General features: G+C 45.7%; 1 protein-coding gene across 5 annotated transcripts in view; it reads right to left on the bottom strand.

Moving 5' to 3' along the window:
* Nucleotides 1-19,664, bottom strand: part of KSR1 (kinase suppressor of ras 1) — a 256,106-nt gene that overhangs the window by 71,347 nt on the left and 165,095 nt on the right. For 4 of the 5 annotated variants that reach the window (XM_033922274.1, XM_033922275.1, XM_033922277.1 and 1 more), the window contains 2 exons: nucleotides 13,916-14,390; nucleotides 9,379-9,437 (listed from right to left, as the gene is read on the bottom strand). In XM_033922274.1, coding sequence (XP_033778165.1) covers nucleotides 9,379-9,437; nucleotides 13,916-14,390 — 534 coding nt within the window. The remainder of the gene's footprint in view (nucleotides 1-9,378; nucleotides 9,438-13,915; nucleotides 14,391-19,664) is intronic. The other variant, XM_033922276.1, reaches the window with a different exon arrangement.

Raw genomic sequence — 19,664 nt, 5'->3', positions numbered from 1 at the left:
GTGTGCAACCACATTCGGCTCAAATCTTTCCTTCCTAGGTGGTGCCAGATCAGTTTTATTTTATTGTTCCTTTCAGAAAAATGCTAATGAATCTAATACTTGTTACTGCACATTGGGGGGGGGGGATATTACATTTTCTCTGCATGTGTTGCAAAACATGCAGATGCAGGTTCTGATATAACCGCGTGCAGGCGTACAGGTGTAAAAAGTAGGAGGCACCACATGACATTGCCTGTCTTCATACTATCGCATACAGATGTTCCCGGGGTATAATTTGGTAGGAGTAGGGGCAGAGCTCCGTAAAGCATATAACATGCTTGCATGCACAGACTTCCACCAGATTTCATGTATGATCAATAGTGAAACCCTGGGAGCCATTGCATCACCCATTCTCATAAAGGCACACTGGTGGCTAAACTGCCTTTAAAAAAAGAGATGCCTCCTTAGGGTTACCAGATTTTACTTTAGTAAAATCCAGACCCCTAGATCCACCCCCAGGCCTGCCCAGTTCCATCCATCCCCGCCCTGTTACGCCCCAGCCCTGCCCTCCTGCCCGACGCAATTTTGAGGAAGCTTTTCAAACCCCAGACAAATGCTGGGTTTTGAAAAGCCATCCGGATCCCCGGACATGTCCGGGGAAATCCAGATGTCTGGTAACCCTATGCCTACTTGCAATGCCTTAGTAAGGAAGGTTGATACCCAGGGCATTGGCGCTTGGCATCGCTGGGTCATGTGCCCCCCCATTCTTCCCTGCTGCTTGAGTGCCCCCTGCAAGCAATGTCTTCCACCCGCTGCTCGTACCAGCCTCGGCTCCTGTGACCAGGAAATGACGTCAGAAGGGAACCAAGTCTGGTGTGAGCAGCAAATGAAAGAGGCTGCTCGAGCTAATGAACATTTCAAGAGGTACGTGGGAGGGAGGGGGGACAACAAAGAGAAGGAGAGGCACCGGTGCCCCTCCTCCTGTAAAGAAGGCACCCGGGGCGGTTCACCCCCCCCTTATTATGCCACTGCCTCCTTGGATGTCTCACATGGATACCCCGTTATAAAATTAGCCTTATAAAGAGGGCTTAAGATAACATAACATAAAATCAAATCCATTTCTAGAACGCATAACCTTTAAGTTATATGTGGTTTACAAAAGATTAACCATAATTAGAAATGTGTTGTCAGCCCAAGTAGTTATCATAAACACCAAAATAAACTAACCACATGTTTTCATATACTTTCAAACAAATTTCAACTGAGGTAGGGAGAAGTGGGCTCAGAACCACTTTGAAGCTGGCTCCTCCCAGTAATGTTTCTCATGAGTTCAAACACGTCACTTCAAGCCACAGATGTGGCCAACAATCCACTTGCCAATCTCTCTATTATATGTGATTTATATAACTCGCTTAACAATTCATACAATTTCTTGGCTCATCGGATAGCGAGAGTAAAGGGGGACCGCCTCGATAAAGCCTGAACGGCGAAACATGTTGGCAGAAGTCCCCAACCGACAGAGCTTCAATGAAGAAAGATAAGTGTCTGAAAAGTTTCTTTAAACTATTGAAGTATTAATAGAAATAGAAAAAGAGAATAAAATATAATAAGGATCAATGACGATTTCAGCAGCTTTCCAAACAAAATGTGAAGGATTACCATGCTAATTTCTGATGATCCAAGAAAGTGATATATGAATTGTTTAGTGAGTTATATAGATCACAAATAATAGAGAGATTGGGTTGTAATAGCAGTGTGATCACTAAGAATATTTTATAATCATTTTCTCCAATCTACAACCATTTGAGAATTGTTACCAACTCAAAAACAGTATGCCTTATGCTTCTCACTAAACCTCTCAACGTATCATTGTTTTGGTTCTCAGTGGCACCACCAGGGACTCAATAAACTTTCATAGTCCAAGGCTTTATGTGTCAACTCTTCATTGAACCCGTTTCAAAAGTGTTTTATTTTAATTATATATATATATATATATACACATATGCATACTTTAAAAAGTACTTAGCTTTGTGGTTGAGATGTAGAGATATTTGTTTATTGTGTCCCTGGTGGTGCCACTGAGAACCGAAACAATGATACGTTGAGAGGTTTAGTGAGAAGCATAAGGGATACTGTTTTTGAGCGAAAAGCTTATGACAGTTTTAGGGTATGAGCACTATCAGGTCCTGGACCTGAGGGGCCGACGCGTGAGTGGACTGCTGGGCACGATGGACCCGACAGGGGCAATTCTTATGTTCTTATGGTAACAGTTCTCAAATGGTTGGTCATTAAGAATATTAGCCATATAGAAGGACCCAACAATTTACTTGCATTTTGGCTTGTGTGTGTGGGGGGGGGGTGGGGGGGATGTGTGTGTGGCAGGGGTTTGTGGGGTGTGTGTGTGGGTGTGTGGGGCTCCCTCTGCGTAAGCCATTTGCAAAATATCATTCATGCGTATAGGGGTCTTTTACTAAAGTGCACTGACTTTTTACATTTCGCGTGCTCTAACAGCAAAAACTTAGCGCGTGCTGATTGATGGGAGCGTACCCAGCATGGTCTGTGCAATTAATGCGTGAACACATGCATCAGTGCGCCTGAAACCTGGTTGCAATTAGCTGAACTTAGGCCCCTTTCTATAAATGGCGCCCAAGTCCTAGGCGCTGTTTAGCGCAGCTGTCTATCAACCACTAGACGCTGTTTATAGAATCATGCCTAGCAGTGCCCAACTCAACTTAGGCCTCGTTAGGCGTCCTAAAGTTAGGGGCCAGTATATCAGGATTTTAACAGTGATTTTAGAGCATCGGAGCCTTAGATGTCACCTTATAGAGCAGCACCAACAGATCGATGCTCAGAACTCCTGCGCTGATCTGTACAGCACAGAACCCCGCGGAAACAACACACAAAGGCACCTAACTCTCAATTAATAGTGCCTTTGATGTATTTAAAGTTATGCGGACCGCTAGGCACCATCCTATAGAATTGCCCCGTTATTAAATGAATTAGTATGTGGAAACTGCAAACCCAGGGCAGTAACAGTTGGGTGTGCTTCTGTGATAGCTGTTAACATACTATATAGGGTAATTCTCTATAGGGCACCCAACTGTAGGCATGAAAACAGGATTTAACGGTAGCTGAATGCCAAAATAGGTGCAAAACGGCAGATACACACATACAAGCACTTAGTGTTATTCTATAACTGGGCGCCCAAGTGTTCTCGCCTGTAACTGCATAAAGGGTGTTCACATGGGAGGAGTGTTGCGGGCCAAAGGGCATTCTCACTCTTTTAGCATGTGCTTTATAGAATACTCTGATCTGCATGTCCAATTAGGTGTGCCCATTTATACCAGCTATAGGCATGGCATAAGTGGTTGCGCCTAAGGTTAAGTGCCTATTTTATTACAGATTAGGCTTGCTAATGTAAGAGCTTCGGGGCCGATATTTAGACCACAGGAAGCAGCCCGCCTGAGCTCCACGCTCAACACTGACCTGGATATTCAATCCTGTGCCGTTTCCGGCGACCAGCATTGAATATCTAGTTCCACTTTGGGCCGCGGCAACTTAGCCAGTTAAGCTGATAGCCAGCGCTAACCAGCTAAATACTTAGCAGTCAAAGATAGGCCTACTTCTGTATTTAGGTGGCCTAGTTTGACTGCTAAGCTTAGTTGGTTAGTGCTGAATATTTGCACTTAAACGGCTAAGTCACATGACATAGCCAGTTAGTGACTAGCTGTTAAGCCAGTGTATCTCAAACTGTGTGCCGCAAAAGAGACAAGTTGGTCACTGCTGGCGCCTCTCCTCCTCTCTGCCCTACCCCCAACCCCCAACGATGGAGGGATTTCCAAAACCCGGCAGAGTGTCCGGATTTTGGAAGGCCCCCGAACTCAAGGCCACGTCTATAGAGCCACTGAACATGCCCGACATCAATGTGATCACTTCATCACACACAGGTGCAGTGGCATAGTAAGGGGGGTATGGGGGGGGGGGTCCGCCTCGGGTGTGGTCTCCTCCCACTCGCTCCTCTCCTTGCTTGCCATCCTCCATACCTTTTTCACTTCCCTGGCGTGAGGTTGCTGCCCATGTCGGCATCGGAGTTCTCTCCGACGTCACTTCCGGGACCCACGCCTAGGAAGTGACGTCAAAGGGTGAGCCGACCACAGAGGTGGGCATGATGCTCATGCTGGAGAAGTTAAAAAGGTATGGGGTAAGGGAAGGGGGCATGTGCATAGCAGGGGGGGGGGCGGGGCGACACTGCCCCGGGTGCCGCTCACTCTCGCTAAGCCACTGTGCTGAACATTAGCGCTTAGCCAGTTAAGTGCTATTTAACTGACGAGGAGCTGTGCCTGGCCAGTTAAATAGCACTGAACATTTGGGGGGCGGGCAATGTATTTTACATAAGGGCCCCATAGGGAACTTCTCCGCATGATCTACTACTGCCTGCAAAGGTTACATTTCTAAACTGCTGTGATTCAAGTGCATACAAAAATCACAAATTCTGGAAAAAAAACGATGCACAAAGGTGTTCTTGTTTGCTATGACAGCACCATAGCCCATGTTCATGTGGAAGTTTCCCACTCAGCTAATCTGCATGTGTGGAAAATTTCCACACAAGCAAGGCCATTAACACACAGGAAATCCTGAGGCCTGTACGCTCACCCATAAGATTTCCATTTGATTAATAGACCCATTCAGGTGGAAGAGTTCAATCCATGCAAATTGGCTGGTATGGAAAACTTCCATGTGAGCCAGAGAGGGGAAAAATAAAAAATAACTACACCTCAGTGAGGCACAGTTATCTTGTTTTGTGAAAACCAGCATACAATGAGGTTTTTGCAGACTTCTGGGATTATCAACTGCTTTGCATGATACTGCATCACAGTGGCTCATTATCTCAGAACAGAAGTAAACCCTTGGTGCATAACATACTATGTATGAAAGTTTACTATTTGTGAGGGGCCCATGGTGGAAATGTTTTCACACAGAGTTCCTTAACTCCATAAAACACAGAAAAGAGTGAAAGAAAGTTGCATTTTGGGCTCTTCTGTGCATTTTCATGTACATATATTTTTCCTTGTAAAATCTTCTGCAGGTTAGTTAGTTAGCATTTTAATTTGTTATTAGAATCCATCTGATCTTTGTTCCCAAGGAGCCCAAAGTCAACAATACAAAATCCTCACCTACCCTACAGCAGGGTCTCAAAGTCCTTCCTTGAGGGCCGCAATCCAGTCGGGTTTTCAGGATTTCCCCAAAGAATATACATGAGATCTATATGTATGCACTGCTTTCAATGCATATTCATTGGGGAAATCCTGAAAACCCGACTGTATTGCAGCCCTCAAGGAGGGACTTTGAGATCCCTGCCCTACAGTGTTGCCCATCAACTTCTACCCCTCCACCCTAACCTATAGTATAAAAATTCTAACATGCCTGTCTGCATATAATCCCCCCCCCCAAACCATCTGCACATAATCTCTCTCCTACCCTCTAACCCTCCCAACCATACAAATCCACTCTACAGTACTGTCAGCTAAAGCGAACCCCTCCCCCTCCCCTAGGTCCTCCACAGTTCCAATAATTCCCTATAACTTGAATTATCACACCTTCACCTAGCAAAGATGAGCAGCTTAGCCTCCCATCGAAGCTCAACAGAGACTATTCCATTGTAATTCCCTGTGGATCAGGCAAACACCTACTGTACTCAAAATAAATGTTAACATGCCTTGAGTTTGGCAGGGGAAAGATGAATAATCTAAAACTCTAGATCCACAATGCCAACCTCCAGGAGATGGAAGCTGGCCACACTCTGAGCACTTTCAGAGAAAAGGAACAGGAACATTTTCACGTGAGAGAAAACAAATTTCTTGGAAACTGGAAATGTTGCTGTCAGACAACGAAAATTAATTTTCATATCTTTCCCCCGCCTACACTCTTTTTGAGTTAAAGCAACAGTACCTGCCAACTAATTATAACAACAACAAAAACAATTTCTTCTGGTTTCGCTCTCAAAATGAAAGAAGCAGCCTCTGAAACCTCTATTGGCTATTTCTTTCCTTCCCTTTCCCATTATTGCTAAAATTGAACAAGGTGTTGCTCTGCTGATTGCCTTTAGCCAAAAAAATGTATATCTTGGCCACACCCAGCGTCATTAATCGTACAGGTACGGTACAAAGAACATAGAAAAGGAAGTTTAGAGAAGGATACTGAAAAATAAAACAGAACTGCCATGACAAAGGTTCAAGCATTGAATTACCAAAACACTTGAATGTTACTCACTTTGAGATACTACTGTATAGGTGTGAGCTAAATCCAAACAAATACATAGATTCTACACTGGTCGCTGTACATGAAGAAGGACACGGTACTACTCGAAAGGGTCCAGAGAAGAGCAACTAAAATGGTTAAGGGGTTGGAGGAGTTACCAAACAGTGAGAAATTAGGGAAGCTGGGCCTCTTCTCCCTTGAAAAGAGGAGACATGATCGAAATAATCAAGATAATGAAGGGAATAGACAGTAGATAAAGACAGGTTGTTCACCCTCTCCAAGGTAGAGAGAACGAGAGGGCACTCTCTAAAGTTAAAAAGGGATAGATTCTGTACAAATGTAAGGAAGTTCTTCTTCACCCAGAGAGTGGTAGAAAACTGGAATGCTCTTCCGGAGTCTGTTATACAGGACAAGGTTGGACAAGTTCCTGCTGAACCAGAACGAACGCAGGTAGGGCTGGACTCGGTTAGGGCACAGGTCTTTGACCTGGGGGCCGGCGTGTGAGCAGACTGCTGGACACGATGGACCACTGGTCTGATCCAGCAATGGCAATTCTTATGTTCTTAACTAAATAAAGAAAGCAGAAAATGTAAAGGAATGCAATAAGACGGAGGGCCAGATTCTAAAAACTTGCTGGTAAAATCCAGCGAGTCGATGTAGTGGCCATAGTGGGAGCGATTTGACTTTCTCAATTTGGCAATTCTCAGCATAATCACATTCAAATGGTATGAATGCTATTTGTGCGGAGAAGTGCAGGTAAAGGGTGGGAGGAATTGTGCCTAATGCTTACTCAGAAGAGTAAACGCTCCTCCGACCTGTCAAGGTTGCTCTCCTTGCCCCGATCAACTGAGCCTAAGGTCTCCCCAAGTCCTGCCGGCTCAGCTGACTGACCAGCAGGGAGGACAGCAGAGGAAAATGTTCCCCCTTCTGCTGACACCTCCCCCCTCATCTGCCACTGCCCTGCCCCCTCCCACACCCTGTACAAGATTGGCAGGAGGGATGCCCACTTCCTCCTGCCACTGGGATCCCATTCCCCCCAACAACCCCCTCGACGGCCTCCCGATGAACCCCCCCCTCGTGTCTTTAAGATTAAGGATGGCAGGAGGGATGCCCACTCTCTCCTGCTGCAGGGTCCCCTGCCCCTTCCGCTGCCCCCCCTCCCCCAATAGGAGGGGCCTTAGCCTGGGCCAAATAGAGCCATAGGTTCCTTCTCGGTGCATCCCAGGATACACTGGGAAGGGTAAGGAATGCCACTTTAAAAAGACGAGCCAGCAGGAGGGAGTAGGCATCCCTCCTGCTGGTCTTTGTCTTAAAGGTATGGGGGGGGGCAGAGGGTGTTGGAGGCTCATTGGGGGGAGGGGCAGGGACACCAGTGGCAGGAGGGAATGGGCATCCCTCCTGCTGTCTTTCATTCTAAAGGTGTGACCATAGTTAAGGGCACGTTAAGTTTTGAGAATCTGGCTCTGAGACAATAAGAAAGGATAAGTGCGATAAGACTCAGGGAAGGAAATATGCAAGTTAGCTTTCTGAGTCACTTTGGAAGCCCTGTTATAAAATTTGGCATTTTTAGGCACCCCTTAATCAGCTGAAATGATTCAACATAATAAAGACATAAGCTATGCATTTCATATCTCCTACCAGTAGAGTGGATGGTTGGCTCTACCTTCTTAAAATAGATCCTAAAGCAGCAGCTGCCATTAAATGGGGATTTCGCTCAGGAAATCTCCCAGCTGTTGGCAGCACAAATTTAACCATTATTCTTCTCCGATCTCCCTCATACCCTCAGGCGGTACTTCTAAACCTTCTCCTGGAGGCAGGTCTAACCAGTCAGATCCTCAGGATAACCACACTGAATATGCATGAGCTGAATTTGCATATACTGGAAACCCACTGTATGCAAATCTGTCTCATTACTATTCACTGTAGTATTCCTGAAAACCTGACCTGGAGGTGTGCCTCCAGGAGTGGGTAGTGAAAGGATCTCATCTACCTGTCCCTGGTCCAGTACTATTTATTTAAAACTTTTTAATACTGTGTGCAAAAAAACCTAAATGGTTTACATAAGATAAAACATACATAAGATAAAAACAAACCATGTCATAAAATCTACATAATTAAACAATTTCTTCTCAACTAATAAATCACAAGATTACAATAGCAAACATGGCAGATTCTTTTCTTCAAATGCTGACTAATAAATCACATACATGCGGTATCAAACATCTGAGGTTTTAACTGTTTCTTAAACCGACGCAATTGGCCTACCAGAGTATTCTACATTTTAACCCCAGCAATACAGAAAGTCATCGCTCTATAGTGTCTGCATAATTTCCCTGCACTATTGAAATGAATAGCTTTTGATTTTCAGATCGTAAAGATCTAATTAGGCTTATAGAGTGACACAACTTGTCAAAGTACCGTGGTGTTTGGTGGTACTTAGTCTGGTGGACCACAGAAACAACATTATGTGGCACCCAAAATACAACAGGTAAACAATGTAATTGCTTCAAAATGGCGTAATATGTGCCATTCTGTCAACTCCCATCATAAACCATTTTGTACCAATTGTAAAGCTCTCCCTCTTGTTTTTGAAATTCCAAGAGAGAGAGCGTCACAAGTACGACGCATCCCCTATGGATCTGCAGCACCAACAAAGGACAAACCACTGACAGCGATTAAGAAGGTTACTTCCTAGAAACCAGGCATAGGAAGTGTTATAGTTAAGAAACCATGGAGGAGGAGCATTCCTCTCTACCCTAGCACACTCCAAATGATATTGATACAGATCAATATCAGCCCACAGACATAAACTATCCTTCCCCTCTCTACATGGCATCCTCCACGCAGGCAAACTGGGAAGATCCCTCCTCTCCAAAATCACGGGCCTTTGGAACGATCTCACTATCCCGCTGCAGAACCTGGGCTCCCTCCAACTGTTCCGAAAACAACTGAAAACCTGGCTTTTCTCTAATATATAACATCTCCTGCTTACTTCCCCTCTTTTCATATGCTCTTGTAAATTCTCTCTCCCCTCTCTTCTTGTATTTTTAAGCTTTGTAAACCGTGTCGAGCTCCACTTCCGTGGAGATGATGCGGTATATAAACTTAAGGCTTAGTTTAGTTTAGTTGTGCATGGGATACCTCTCTGATTCCAAGGATACAGAGACTGGTCAGAAAATAGTTTGATATTCTTACCGAACCTGCAGAAGAAAAAAAAACAACATAAAAATTAAGATTTACAATCCAAGCTTCAATTAAGCAAAGACATGAACATGGTGAAAATAATATGCAACTCTCAGTATATAAGCCGAGGCTCACCCTGTCTTGACTTTTAACTCTTCCTCTGCTGCAGATTGTAGGTAGGAAATGGGACCCAGTGAAAAATACTGACCTAGCAAGCAGAAAGATTCTGGGATGCAAGGCTAGACCCCTCTTCGAGTGATGGTGACTTTGTACAGATGCCTTTAACAACCTGTGCTATTAATTTATCCAGCTGCAATTTGGTAATAATAACTTTGCTCTCTCTCACAGCTGCCAAATTGCCCAGTTCCAGGAGGGAATTCTGAATGCAAGTGGAGAACTGCCGGTGGGTCGGTGGGGAAGGTCTGAATGTATGCTGTGTACGACGGATATACAGGGTGAGGCAAAAAAAAAAATAAAAAATGCGCAACTCCCAGAGGTTTGGGTTTAAAAAAAAATATTTTTTTTTGCTGCTTTCTCAGCAACTGCTTGGAATTTCAATGTGAATTTTACAGCTTTATTTGTTGTTACTATCTACATTTATGGGATTATCTTTATTTATTCACTGGCTCCCTTCTGACATCACTTCCTGGTCATGGGACCAGGACGTGACATCAGAAAGGAGTTGAGGCTGGCACAAGCAGCAGATGGAAGATGCTGCTCATGCTAGCGAACATTTCAAGAGGCACGTAGGAAGAGGGGGCAGGGGTGCTTAAGCAGTGGGGAAGAGTGTGTGTGTGTGTGTGGGGGGGGGGGGTCACGTGGTGTAGCAATGCCAGGTGTCACCACCCCAGGCGCCAACCTCCCTCGTTACACCACTGCTAGGCTCTTAACTTAATTATTCAATTATCAACCCTACTCCCACTTCACACTAATCCACTGGAATCAACTGCCCCCATAGATTAGATCCCCTGAAGGATTCCTCTTTAGGAAAGCAACAAAAACATACCTGTTCACCTAACTCCCCTTCTCACGACCGATAGATTACAAAGAAATGTATATTAATACAAGATCCTCAGTATGTGTTGTGTTAGGATAAAAACTTGTATTGAAAACCTTGCACTGCAACCAGTGGTGTAGTAACAGGGAGGGTGAACGGTCCACCCTGGGCGCCATGTTGGTGGGGGCACCGGCACCACTCGTTCTCTCTACCCTGCCTCTTCTCATTCTTCCCCTCGCCATGCGCACACCCCCTTCCCTGTACATCTAGTTCACCACTGCGAGCAACAACTTTATCATGCTCCTCATGACCACATCGTCTCTCCCACTGATGTCACTTCCGGGCGCATAGGAAGTGACATCAGCGGGAGAGATGATGGGGTCGTGAGGTACACTTTGAAGTTCTTGTTGCTCACGGTGGTGAACAACTAGAGGGGGAAGGGACGTGGGGGTACATGTGCGGCAGGGGGGGATCGGGGAAGTAGTTGGGGGGGTGGAGCAGAAGGGAGGAGAGAGGGTGCCACCACCATCCCAGACACCTCTCTCCTTCGCTACGCCACTGACTGTAACTTTGACAAATTTAACCGGTAAACTGTATATTATGTATTTTGGTATTAGATTCCTAGTATGTGTTAAGTTAGGATAAAAATTTGTATCAAAAAACTTGTACTGTAATTATGGCAAATTGTCACCTGTTAACTGTATATTATGTATGTATAACTTGTAACCCATCGTGAGCTCTTTGGGGAGGAATGATAGAAAACGAATTAAATAAATAAATTTGGCTTAATCAGTTCCGTTAATTGAAAAGTACTCCTAAAACTCCCATTTAAAAAATAATTAGCTGGTAGGCATCTATTCTGAGGCGCCTGCCAGAATGTAGGCAGATTCTGGGCACAATTTGGGCATCGTTTGACTTAGGCGCAGGTCATTTAGGCCAAGAAAACCCTGGCATAAACTGAAGTGTGCCTAAGGTTTCAACGCCTACCTGCACCTAAGACTGCTTAAGCTTCGCTAGTCACGATTCTATAAATGGCACCAAGTGATTGATCGATAATTGCGCTCCATGGCGTCTAGAATTTAGGCACCATTTACAGACTCAGGGACAGACAACCCTGGATTCAAAAGGGCCACTGCCTGTAGGGAACGCTTAATTCATTCTGCTGCTCCAATCCAGTTAACTCATGCAGAAATCTAACACAATAACTTCCTGAAATAAATCAGCAATGAGAAACACTGGTGACAGCTGTGGCAGGTTGGTGATCCCCAGACAGAGCCGGGAATCCCCTCATGCATCCCCTGTGAGCTGTCTTACTAACCCAGCTCTCTTCCCAAATGAGCAGCTGGAGCATGAGAAGCACGGAAATTGAGATATTTTCTAACAGGAATTTTTATTATTGTAATTTTTTCCTAAAGGGGTAGCTATTAAAGATCAGCACTCCCTCCTGCCTTGGCCCCCCTCCCAACAGTCCCTCCCCCCCCCCATGAAGACTGGCAGGAGGGATGTCCATTCTCTTCTGCCTTGGTGGCCAACCAGACCCCTCCCCCCACCCCTGCGTGAAGATCGGCAGGAGGGATGTCCACTCCCTACTGCTTCAGCCTCACGATGGCCCCCTCCTGCTTCACCTCCCCCCCGATAGCCACCCGTGAAGATTGGCAGGAGGGATGCCTGCCTCGGATCCTCCCACGCCTCCCAAACCAGCCCCTATACCTTATTCAGAAGGCAGAAAGGATGCCCACTCCCTCCTGCCTGGCAGGCCTGCCTTTTCAAAATGGCTAGCATTCCACTTCCCAGTGCATCCTATGATGCAATGGAAGGGGCCTAAGACTGATTGGTTCAGGCACCTAAGGCCCCTCCTATAACTGACAGGATGCATTGGGAAGCAGAAGGTCCACCATTTTGAAGAGGTGGGCTTGCTGACAGGCAGGAATGGGCATTCCTCCTGCTGTCTTCAGAGTAAGATAAAGGAGTGGATCTGGTGGGGTCCAGGTGGTTGAGGCAAGAGGGAGTGAGCATCATGGGAGGCCGTCATCAGGAGAGAGCTATCATCGGGGTGAGGGGGGAAGGAGGCTGAGCAGGAGGCTGTGGGTATCCTTCCTGCCAATCTTCATGGGGGAGGGGGTTGTCCGACAGGTCTGAAGGTCCGGCAGGTGGCTAAGGCAAGAAGGGTGTGAATAAAACACGCTTACTGGCACCTTCAGACCTGTCAGTAATTTCGGATCATTAGAAGTCATCACTATATTTTGTACATAAAGTGATGCTAGGGTATTGGGCAGAGTGCTCATTTTAATGCTAATGACCTTGTTATACTACATTTGAATAGCAGAGTAGGAAGCTGCAGTGAACCATTATGTGCATCAGTTGGTAAATTACTTTGACGCTAAACCGGTTCAGACTAGTTTAACGTCAATCGTAACAGGCACGGTGAATTTAGAGCATCCAGGACTCTGTCCCTTCTATCTTGCTGCACCTGCCTGGAATAGACTTCCTGAGATGCTTAAAAGCTTTCCACAGCGGTAAGACTTGTTAAAGCAGTCTTACTGGCATGGAAAGCCCTTCTCCTGATGCACAAAATGGATCTCCATGGCTGCTATCCATCCTCATAGAAGCCACTAAGAACCCTATGCAAATGTATTACAATGAGCTCATTAGTATTCTAATGAGTTTTCCTTGTGATGAATGAACAGGAATGCCCTCATCATTTCCGTGGAATCAGGGCCAAAATTTTCTGGCAGCTCTAGAGCTGCAGGACATGTGTTGTGGGAGACACACAAAACAAGCACAGCAGCCGTACCCCTGAACCCCTCCCAAAAAAGTCCTGAACCGGCAGCATCTGTTCTTCCTGCTGGTGGCTTCAGGACTTCCCCTGCCGCTGAACCAGCAGGGAGAGCAGGGGCTGTCGGCTCAGCTAGAAAGGACCCGTGCCACCCCTTCCTACCACCTTACCAATAGTGACCACCCTGAGTCCCCCTCCCACCGAGTCTCCCCCCAAAAAAACTTGGTGGTCTAGTGGACTGGGTCGGGACCCTCCTCCCACCTGGCTGCATGGGCCGGGACCCACCCCAACCCTTTGTATTGAAGATCGACAGGAGGGATGCGCCCTCCCTCAGGTCCCGCCTCTTCAAAATTGCAGTCCTGCCCGGTGCATCCTGGGATGTGCTGGGAGGGGCCTAAATACCATATCAGAGAAAAGCCATGATCAGCTGAACCAGCAGGGAGAGAAGGGGCAGCCAGCTCAGCTGCAGGAAATGGAAGCTGCAGGAGGGATGGGGGGATCTGCTTATCTGCTCTGCATTTACTGCTTGGATTGATTACAGATCATTGACCAAAAAATGCCGACTGCTGCCAGCTGAATATTCCCTAGCTTTTCAACATACAAGCAAATACATTCTTGCCTCCAAATACTTAAACGCCTTTTGGCCAAATGAAAGTTCCAGGGGCTAAGTCAGTGAATAAAAGCTACCTGGAAAAGAATGCTTGAAATGAAAAAGTATTTACTTAAGTGAAGGGACCTCATCTATCCTGTTGCCCAGCTGCGACTCATGGGACTTGCTCCTGGTGAGGGCTGGGAAATTTGGCAGCAGCTGTAAGACTTTGCGACAAGGTGGGGGAGGCGTCCGTGGGGGCTTCAGTTTGCTCCTCTTCTTTAACTGAGGTGTGCTGGGAGGAGTGATAGCATTGCCATGTGGAGTCCTAAGCGTTAACCTGGTGCCGTGGCAGGCAGCAGGAAAGGGGTCTTGAAGATGTTCAGTATAAATAAAAGGCCCTGGGCCAGAGATGACGGAGTCAGTGGAAGGGATCGCAGACACTGACACGGAGCGTGGCTGTTGACTGTTGGACTTTGCAAAGTGGGGCAGCACTCCAGAGATCCAGGTAACCCCCGCTGGGCAGGAATAGTCAGCTGGTGGTGTGGAACTGCTTTCTCTTCGCAAATTCGAGGCATTCCACAGTGCATCTTCATTTATTTCTCCACCTGTTTAATGACAATATAAAGACAGCTCAAAGTCACCTGTAGGAATTATATACATATATGTGCAATGACTGCTCAGTGAGCAAGAAAGAATTCATTTAACAGAACAGACCATACTAGGACAGTCATTTTATAACAGATTGCCTGGAGCAGGAAGGTGTCTACTTTATAAAAACACAGACATTTATGTGCCTTTATAAAATACTAGCACAGATTCTGCAGATATAAAAACTACATTGTTTACACCAGGGGTCTCAAAGTCCTTCCTCGTTGTCAGGATTTCCCTAATGAATATGCATGAGATCTATTTGCATGCACTGCTTTCATTGTATGCTAATAGATCTCATGCATATTCATTGGGGAAATCCTGAAAACCCGACTGGATTGCGGCCCTCAAGGAAGGATTTTGAGACCCCTGGTTTACATCCTGAGGTGTAGCCAGATGTTGGCTTGGGCCAGTCCACTTTTGTATCAAGCCCACCTAGCAGCAGTGTGCCATTGGTGGTAGCTGGCGGGGATACCCAAACCTTGCTAGCTGAAAAAAATCCACAGCCTGAAATAACTCCCCTTAGACAACTTTGGCAGTCAGTAGCAGTGCTTCTGAGCCACTAATGCAGGCACCTCTTGTATGTTCAGTTCTGGCACATGCTCAGTTCATATGCAAGCATTGATAGGGTTACCAGACGTCCGGATTTACTCGGACATGCCCTCTTTTTAGAAGACTGTCCAGGCGTCTGGACAGCTTTTCAAAACCTGGCACTTTGTCTGGGTTTTGAAAAGCTTTTGAGTCCAGGGCCACATCTGGAGAGCATCTGCAGATGCGAAGCAGTGACGTCACATGCAGGCGCGCATGCATGCGACATCATTGCGTCATACCTGTGTATGCTCAGAGGCCCTCCCAACACAGCTCCGAGCTCGAGAAGAGGAAGTTTGGGGGGGGCGGGGCTGAGGCAGAATGGGGCGTGACTAGGGCAGAAGAGGGCGGGGCTGGAACTGGGCAGGGCTGAGGGGTGGGCCACGTGTCCGGATTTTATTCATTTAAATCTTAAGCACTGAGCATGCATGAGGTGCAGGTGCTGATGGCTAGGAGTGTTGCCAGTGACCTCTGTGGTTGTCTGAGGATAGTAATGCTGACTGTCTTCCGCTGGCAAGGCTTAGGGATCCCTGCCGGCTATGGCATTTAATTTTTAAGTTGAGCAGAGGATGGAAAGGGTGAGGAAATGCTTTATGTAAAACCCGTACTACCCTGTTGCCCACCCCAAATTTGCCATACTTTATATAATATGCTTGTAAATTGCAATTTCACCTATGCTTCACACAACTCCTCCCATGGCACACCTAATCTTCAAGTACAGACTCACACTCTTTTGTATTGTTAATTGAAAACTATATAAATAAAAAAAAAGAGAGGAATTTGTTATAATTGTTTGTCATTTCAGCCCCACGCCTGAATCTTCATCAGTGTATAGTGCTCCGATATAGAGCTCCAACAACATAAGAATTGCTGCTGCTGGATCAGTGGTCCATCATGCCCAGCAGTCTGCTCACGTGGCGGCCCTCTGGTCTAAGACCAGCGCCCTGAGACCAGTCCTACCTGCGTACGTTCTGGTTCAGCAGGAACTTGTCTAACTTTGTCTTGAATCCCTGGAGGGTGTTTTCCCCTATGACAGACTCTGGCAGAGCCTTCCAGTTTTCTACCACTCTCTGGGTGAAGAAGAACTTCCTTACGTTCCTACGGAATCTATCCCCTTTCAGTTTTAAAGAGTGCCCTCTCGTTCTCTTTATCACCATCCTAACGAACTTCAGATTTAAGGGGCAACAATTCATGAAATATATGTTTGCTGATGATGTTTTAAAGAATATCACACCCGTGAACTGGTGGCGGTCACTTATTAAGCACTTGGATTTGGAGGCTGTCAAAGTAATGATTTCACTTTTGCTGGCATAGAAAGAATATTCTCCGCCTTTGGACTCGTTCATTCCAAATTGAGAAATCGTTTGGGACCCAACAAAGCAGGAAAGCTTGCTTTTTCCTTTTCCAGATTATGAACAAACAAGATGATGAGTGAGCTACAGAAGGATAGCATTTGAAGTTTTTCATGTGGGACCTGGCTGATAGTCTAAGTTTTTAAAAAAAAAGATATTTTGTTTAACCATATCAGTTAACAGACTATAAAATCATCCGAAGGGTAATTAAAACAACGCTATTTCAGAAATATGCCAAATATGGTTAACTTGATGGCTGTTTATTGGTGATGTGATAACTTGTAATTCCTGGAAATGTCCAGCTTTTATTCTTATTGTAATCCGCCTAGAACTGCAAGATTAAGGCAGAATAGAAGTAAATAAATGTAATCATTTATGGGATCTATATTTAGTAGGATTTAACCAAGTAGAAAGGCCCTTACCTGCTGCTGAAATTCTGTGGCACTTACTATAACTGGTTAATGCTGTTGAATATCAGGCCAGACTATGTACCACTATCCAGCCAGTGTGGGGCTGGGATCAATGTTAGACATGCTGGGGCTTAGGGCAGAAATTAAGGAGGGGGCCCACAGTTCCTCTCCTCCATGCCTCCTCCTCTGATTTTCCCGCTCACCAACTGCCCTCCCATTCAGCATCTCTCACTTCCTCCTCCTCCCTCTCCTATGCCAGGGTCCACCAAATGCCCTCCCATGCAGCATCTCTCCCTTCATTTCAAAATCAGCTGCTCCAGAGCTGGGATGTCCTTTCCTTCTCCCCAACCGATTCTGCAGTTCCCCCCCTCACCTGTAAAAATACAACCAAGTTGCCAACGTGGAAGTGATTTTCTAACGCTGCTTGCAGCCTTTTCAGCGCTGTTCCTCTTCCAAGCGGAAAAAGGAAATTGCATCAGAGGGGGGCAGACCGTGGCAAAGGAACAGCTTTGAGGAGGCCTGCAAGCAGTACTACAGAATTTCTGCAATGCTGGTGACATCCTTGCATTTAAACAGGTGAAAGGGGAAGGGAGGGGGGACTTTGGAACTGGGTGGGAAGAAGGGAAGAACTCTACGAGTGTTGGGAGCAGCGCAGAGCATTCAGCGCGCCAGCCTGCGTTAAAAACCGCTATTGCGGTTTTGTAAAAGGAGGGGGGGGGGTTATGATTTTAATACTGTCTTTTTCCAAATCTAAGCTCAAGATGACTTAGATATGCAGGTATAGTTAGTAGGTATCTGCCCAGGAGGGCTTATAATCTTAAGATGTTTCCTGAGAAAATGGAAATGACTTGCTCAAGATCACACGGAATGCTAGTGGAATGTGAACTCTGGCTTCCCGGGTTCTCAGTCTGCTTGCTCTAATCACTTGGCTATCCCTTTCCTATCGGCCTCATGAAATGCAGGTTCTTAATATCCTCATTTCTGTAAATATCTAAACACTTGTTTTTCACTCTGTGCTATGGGATCTGGGCAGAGAATTAGCTCCTAAGAAATGCTAAAAATATTTTTATAAGAGAAGGGCTACTGTCTAATGTAATTATCTTAGGATGCAGAAAGTTTTTATCATCTTTAAACTGTTTATAATGAGTGATTATTAATGTATTTTTAATGACAGTTGAGTACTACAAATAAATTACAATGTACAGAGAAGAGTGACGAAAATGATAAAAGGTTTGGGCAACTTCCCTATGAGGAAAGGCTTAAATGGCTAGGGCTCTTCAGTATGCAGAAGAGACGGCTCAAGGGCGATATGATAGAGGTCTATAAAACAGTGAGTGGAGTGGGAAAGGGTAGATGTGAATTGCTTGTTTACTCTTTCCAAAAATATTAGGACTAGTGGGCATGCAAAGAAGCTACTAGGTAGTAGATTTATAACAAACCGGAGAAAAAAATGTCTTCATACAACGTGTAATTAACAGGGTTTAAAAAAGGTTTGGATAATTTCCTAAAAGATAAGTTCATAGGTTATTATTGAGATGGTTTGGGGAAATCCATTGCTTATTCTTTGAAAAGAGGAGGCTGAGAGGGGACATGATCGAAACATTCAAGATAATGAAGCGGATAGACTTAGACAGGTTGTTAACCCTCTCTAAGGTAGAGGAGAATGAGAGGGCATTCTCTAAAGTTAAAAGGGGATAGATTCCGTACAAATGTACGGAAGCTCTTCTTTACCCAGAGAGTGGTGGAAAACTGGAACGCTCTTCCGGAGGCTGATTCAAGATAAAGTTAGACAAGTTTCTGCTGAACCAGAACGTAAGCAGGTAAAGCTAGTCTTTGACCAAAGGGCCGCCGCGTGAGCGGACTGCTGGGCACGATGGACCACTGGTCTGACCTAGCAGCATAAAATGTGTTTTGGTACTTGGAACCTGGGTTGAGCACTGTTGGAAACAAGATACTGGGTTGATGGACCTTCAGTCTGTCCCATTATGGCAGCTCTTATGTGAGCCAAGCATAGGACAATCAAACCATTTTGACATTATTGACGAGGCTGGCTTGTAGGCATTGGTGGAATGAGGCATTATGACATCACAATCTCATCTCCGGAATGTTGCTTCTGTATGGGTTTCTGCCAGGTACTTGGGACCTGGGTTGGCCACTGTTGGAAACAGGATATTGGACTTGATGGACCTTCAGTCTGTCCCAGTATGGCAATTCTTAAGTTCATATGTTCTTACGCTCTTATACCTAATGCGAACAACACATGGTGAGGTATCAAGGAAATAAATGGAATAATCTGCAGGAGTGCCTGCTTACAACACTTAAGAACATAAGAATTGCCACTGCTGAGTCAGACCAGTGGTCCATCATGCCCAGCAGTCCGCTCACGCGGCGGCTCTCTGGTCTAAGACCAGCACCCTAACTGAGACTAGCCCTACCAGCGCACGTTCTTGTTCAGCAGAAACTTGTCTAACTTTGTCTTGAATCCTTGGAGGGTGTTTTCCCTTATAACAACCTCTGGAAGAGCGTTCCAGCTTTCTACCACTCTCTGGGTGAAGAAGAACGTCCTTACGTTTGTACAGAATCTATCCCCTTTCAACTTTAGAGAGTGCCCTTTTGTTCTCCCTACCTTGGAGAGGGTGAACAACCTGTCCTTATCTACGAAGTCTATCCCCTTCAGTACCTTGAATGTTTCGATCATGTCCCCTCTCAATCTCTTCTGTTCGAGGGAGAAGAGGCCCAGTTTCTCTAGTCTTTCGCTGTACGGCAGCTCCTCTAGCCCCTTAACCATCTTAGTCACTCTTCTCTGGACCCTTTCGAGTAGTACCGTGTCCTTCTTCATGTACAGCGACCAGTGCTGGACGCAGTACTCCAGGTGAGGTCG

This window comes from Geotrypetes seraphini, chromosome 15, assembly GCF_902459505.1.
Source record: "Geotrypetes seraphini chromosome 15, aGeoSer1.1, whole genome shotgun sequence".
In the NCBI taxonomy this organism is placed as follows: Eukaryota; Metazoa; Chordata; class Amphibia; order Gymnophiona; family Dermophiidae; genus Geotrypetes; species Geotrypetes seraphini.
Note: the sequence above shows the minus strand (reverse complement) of the source record. Positions and strands in the feature narration are given on the sequence as shown.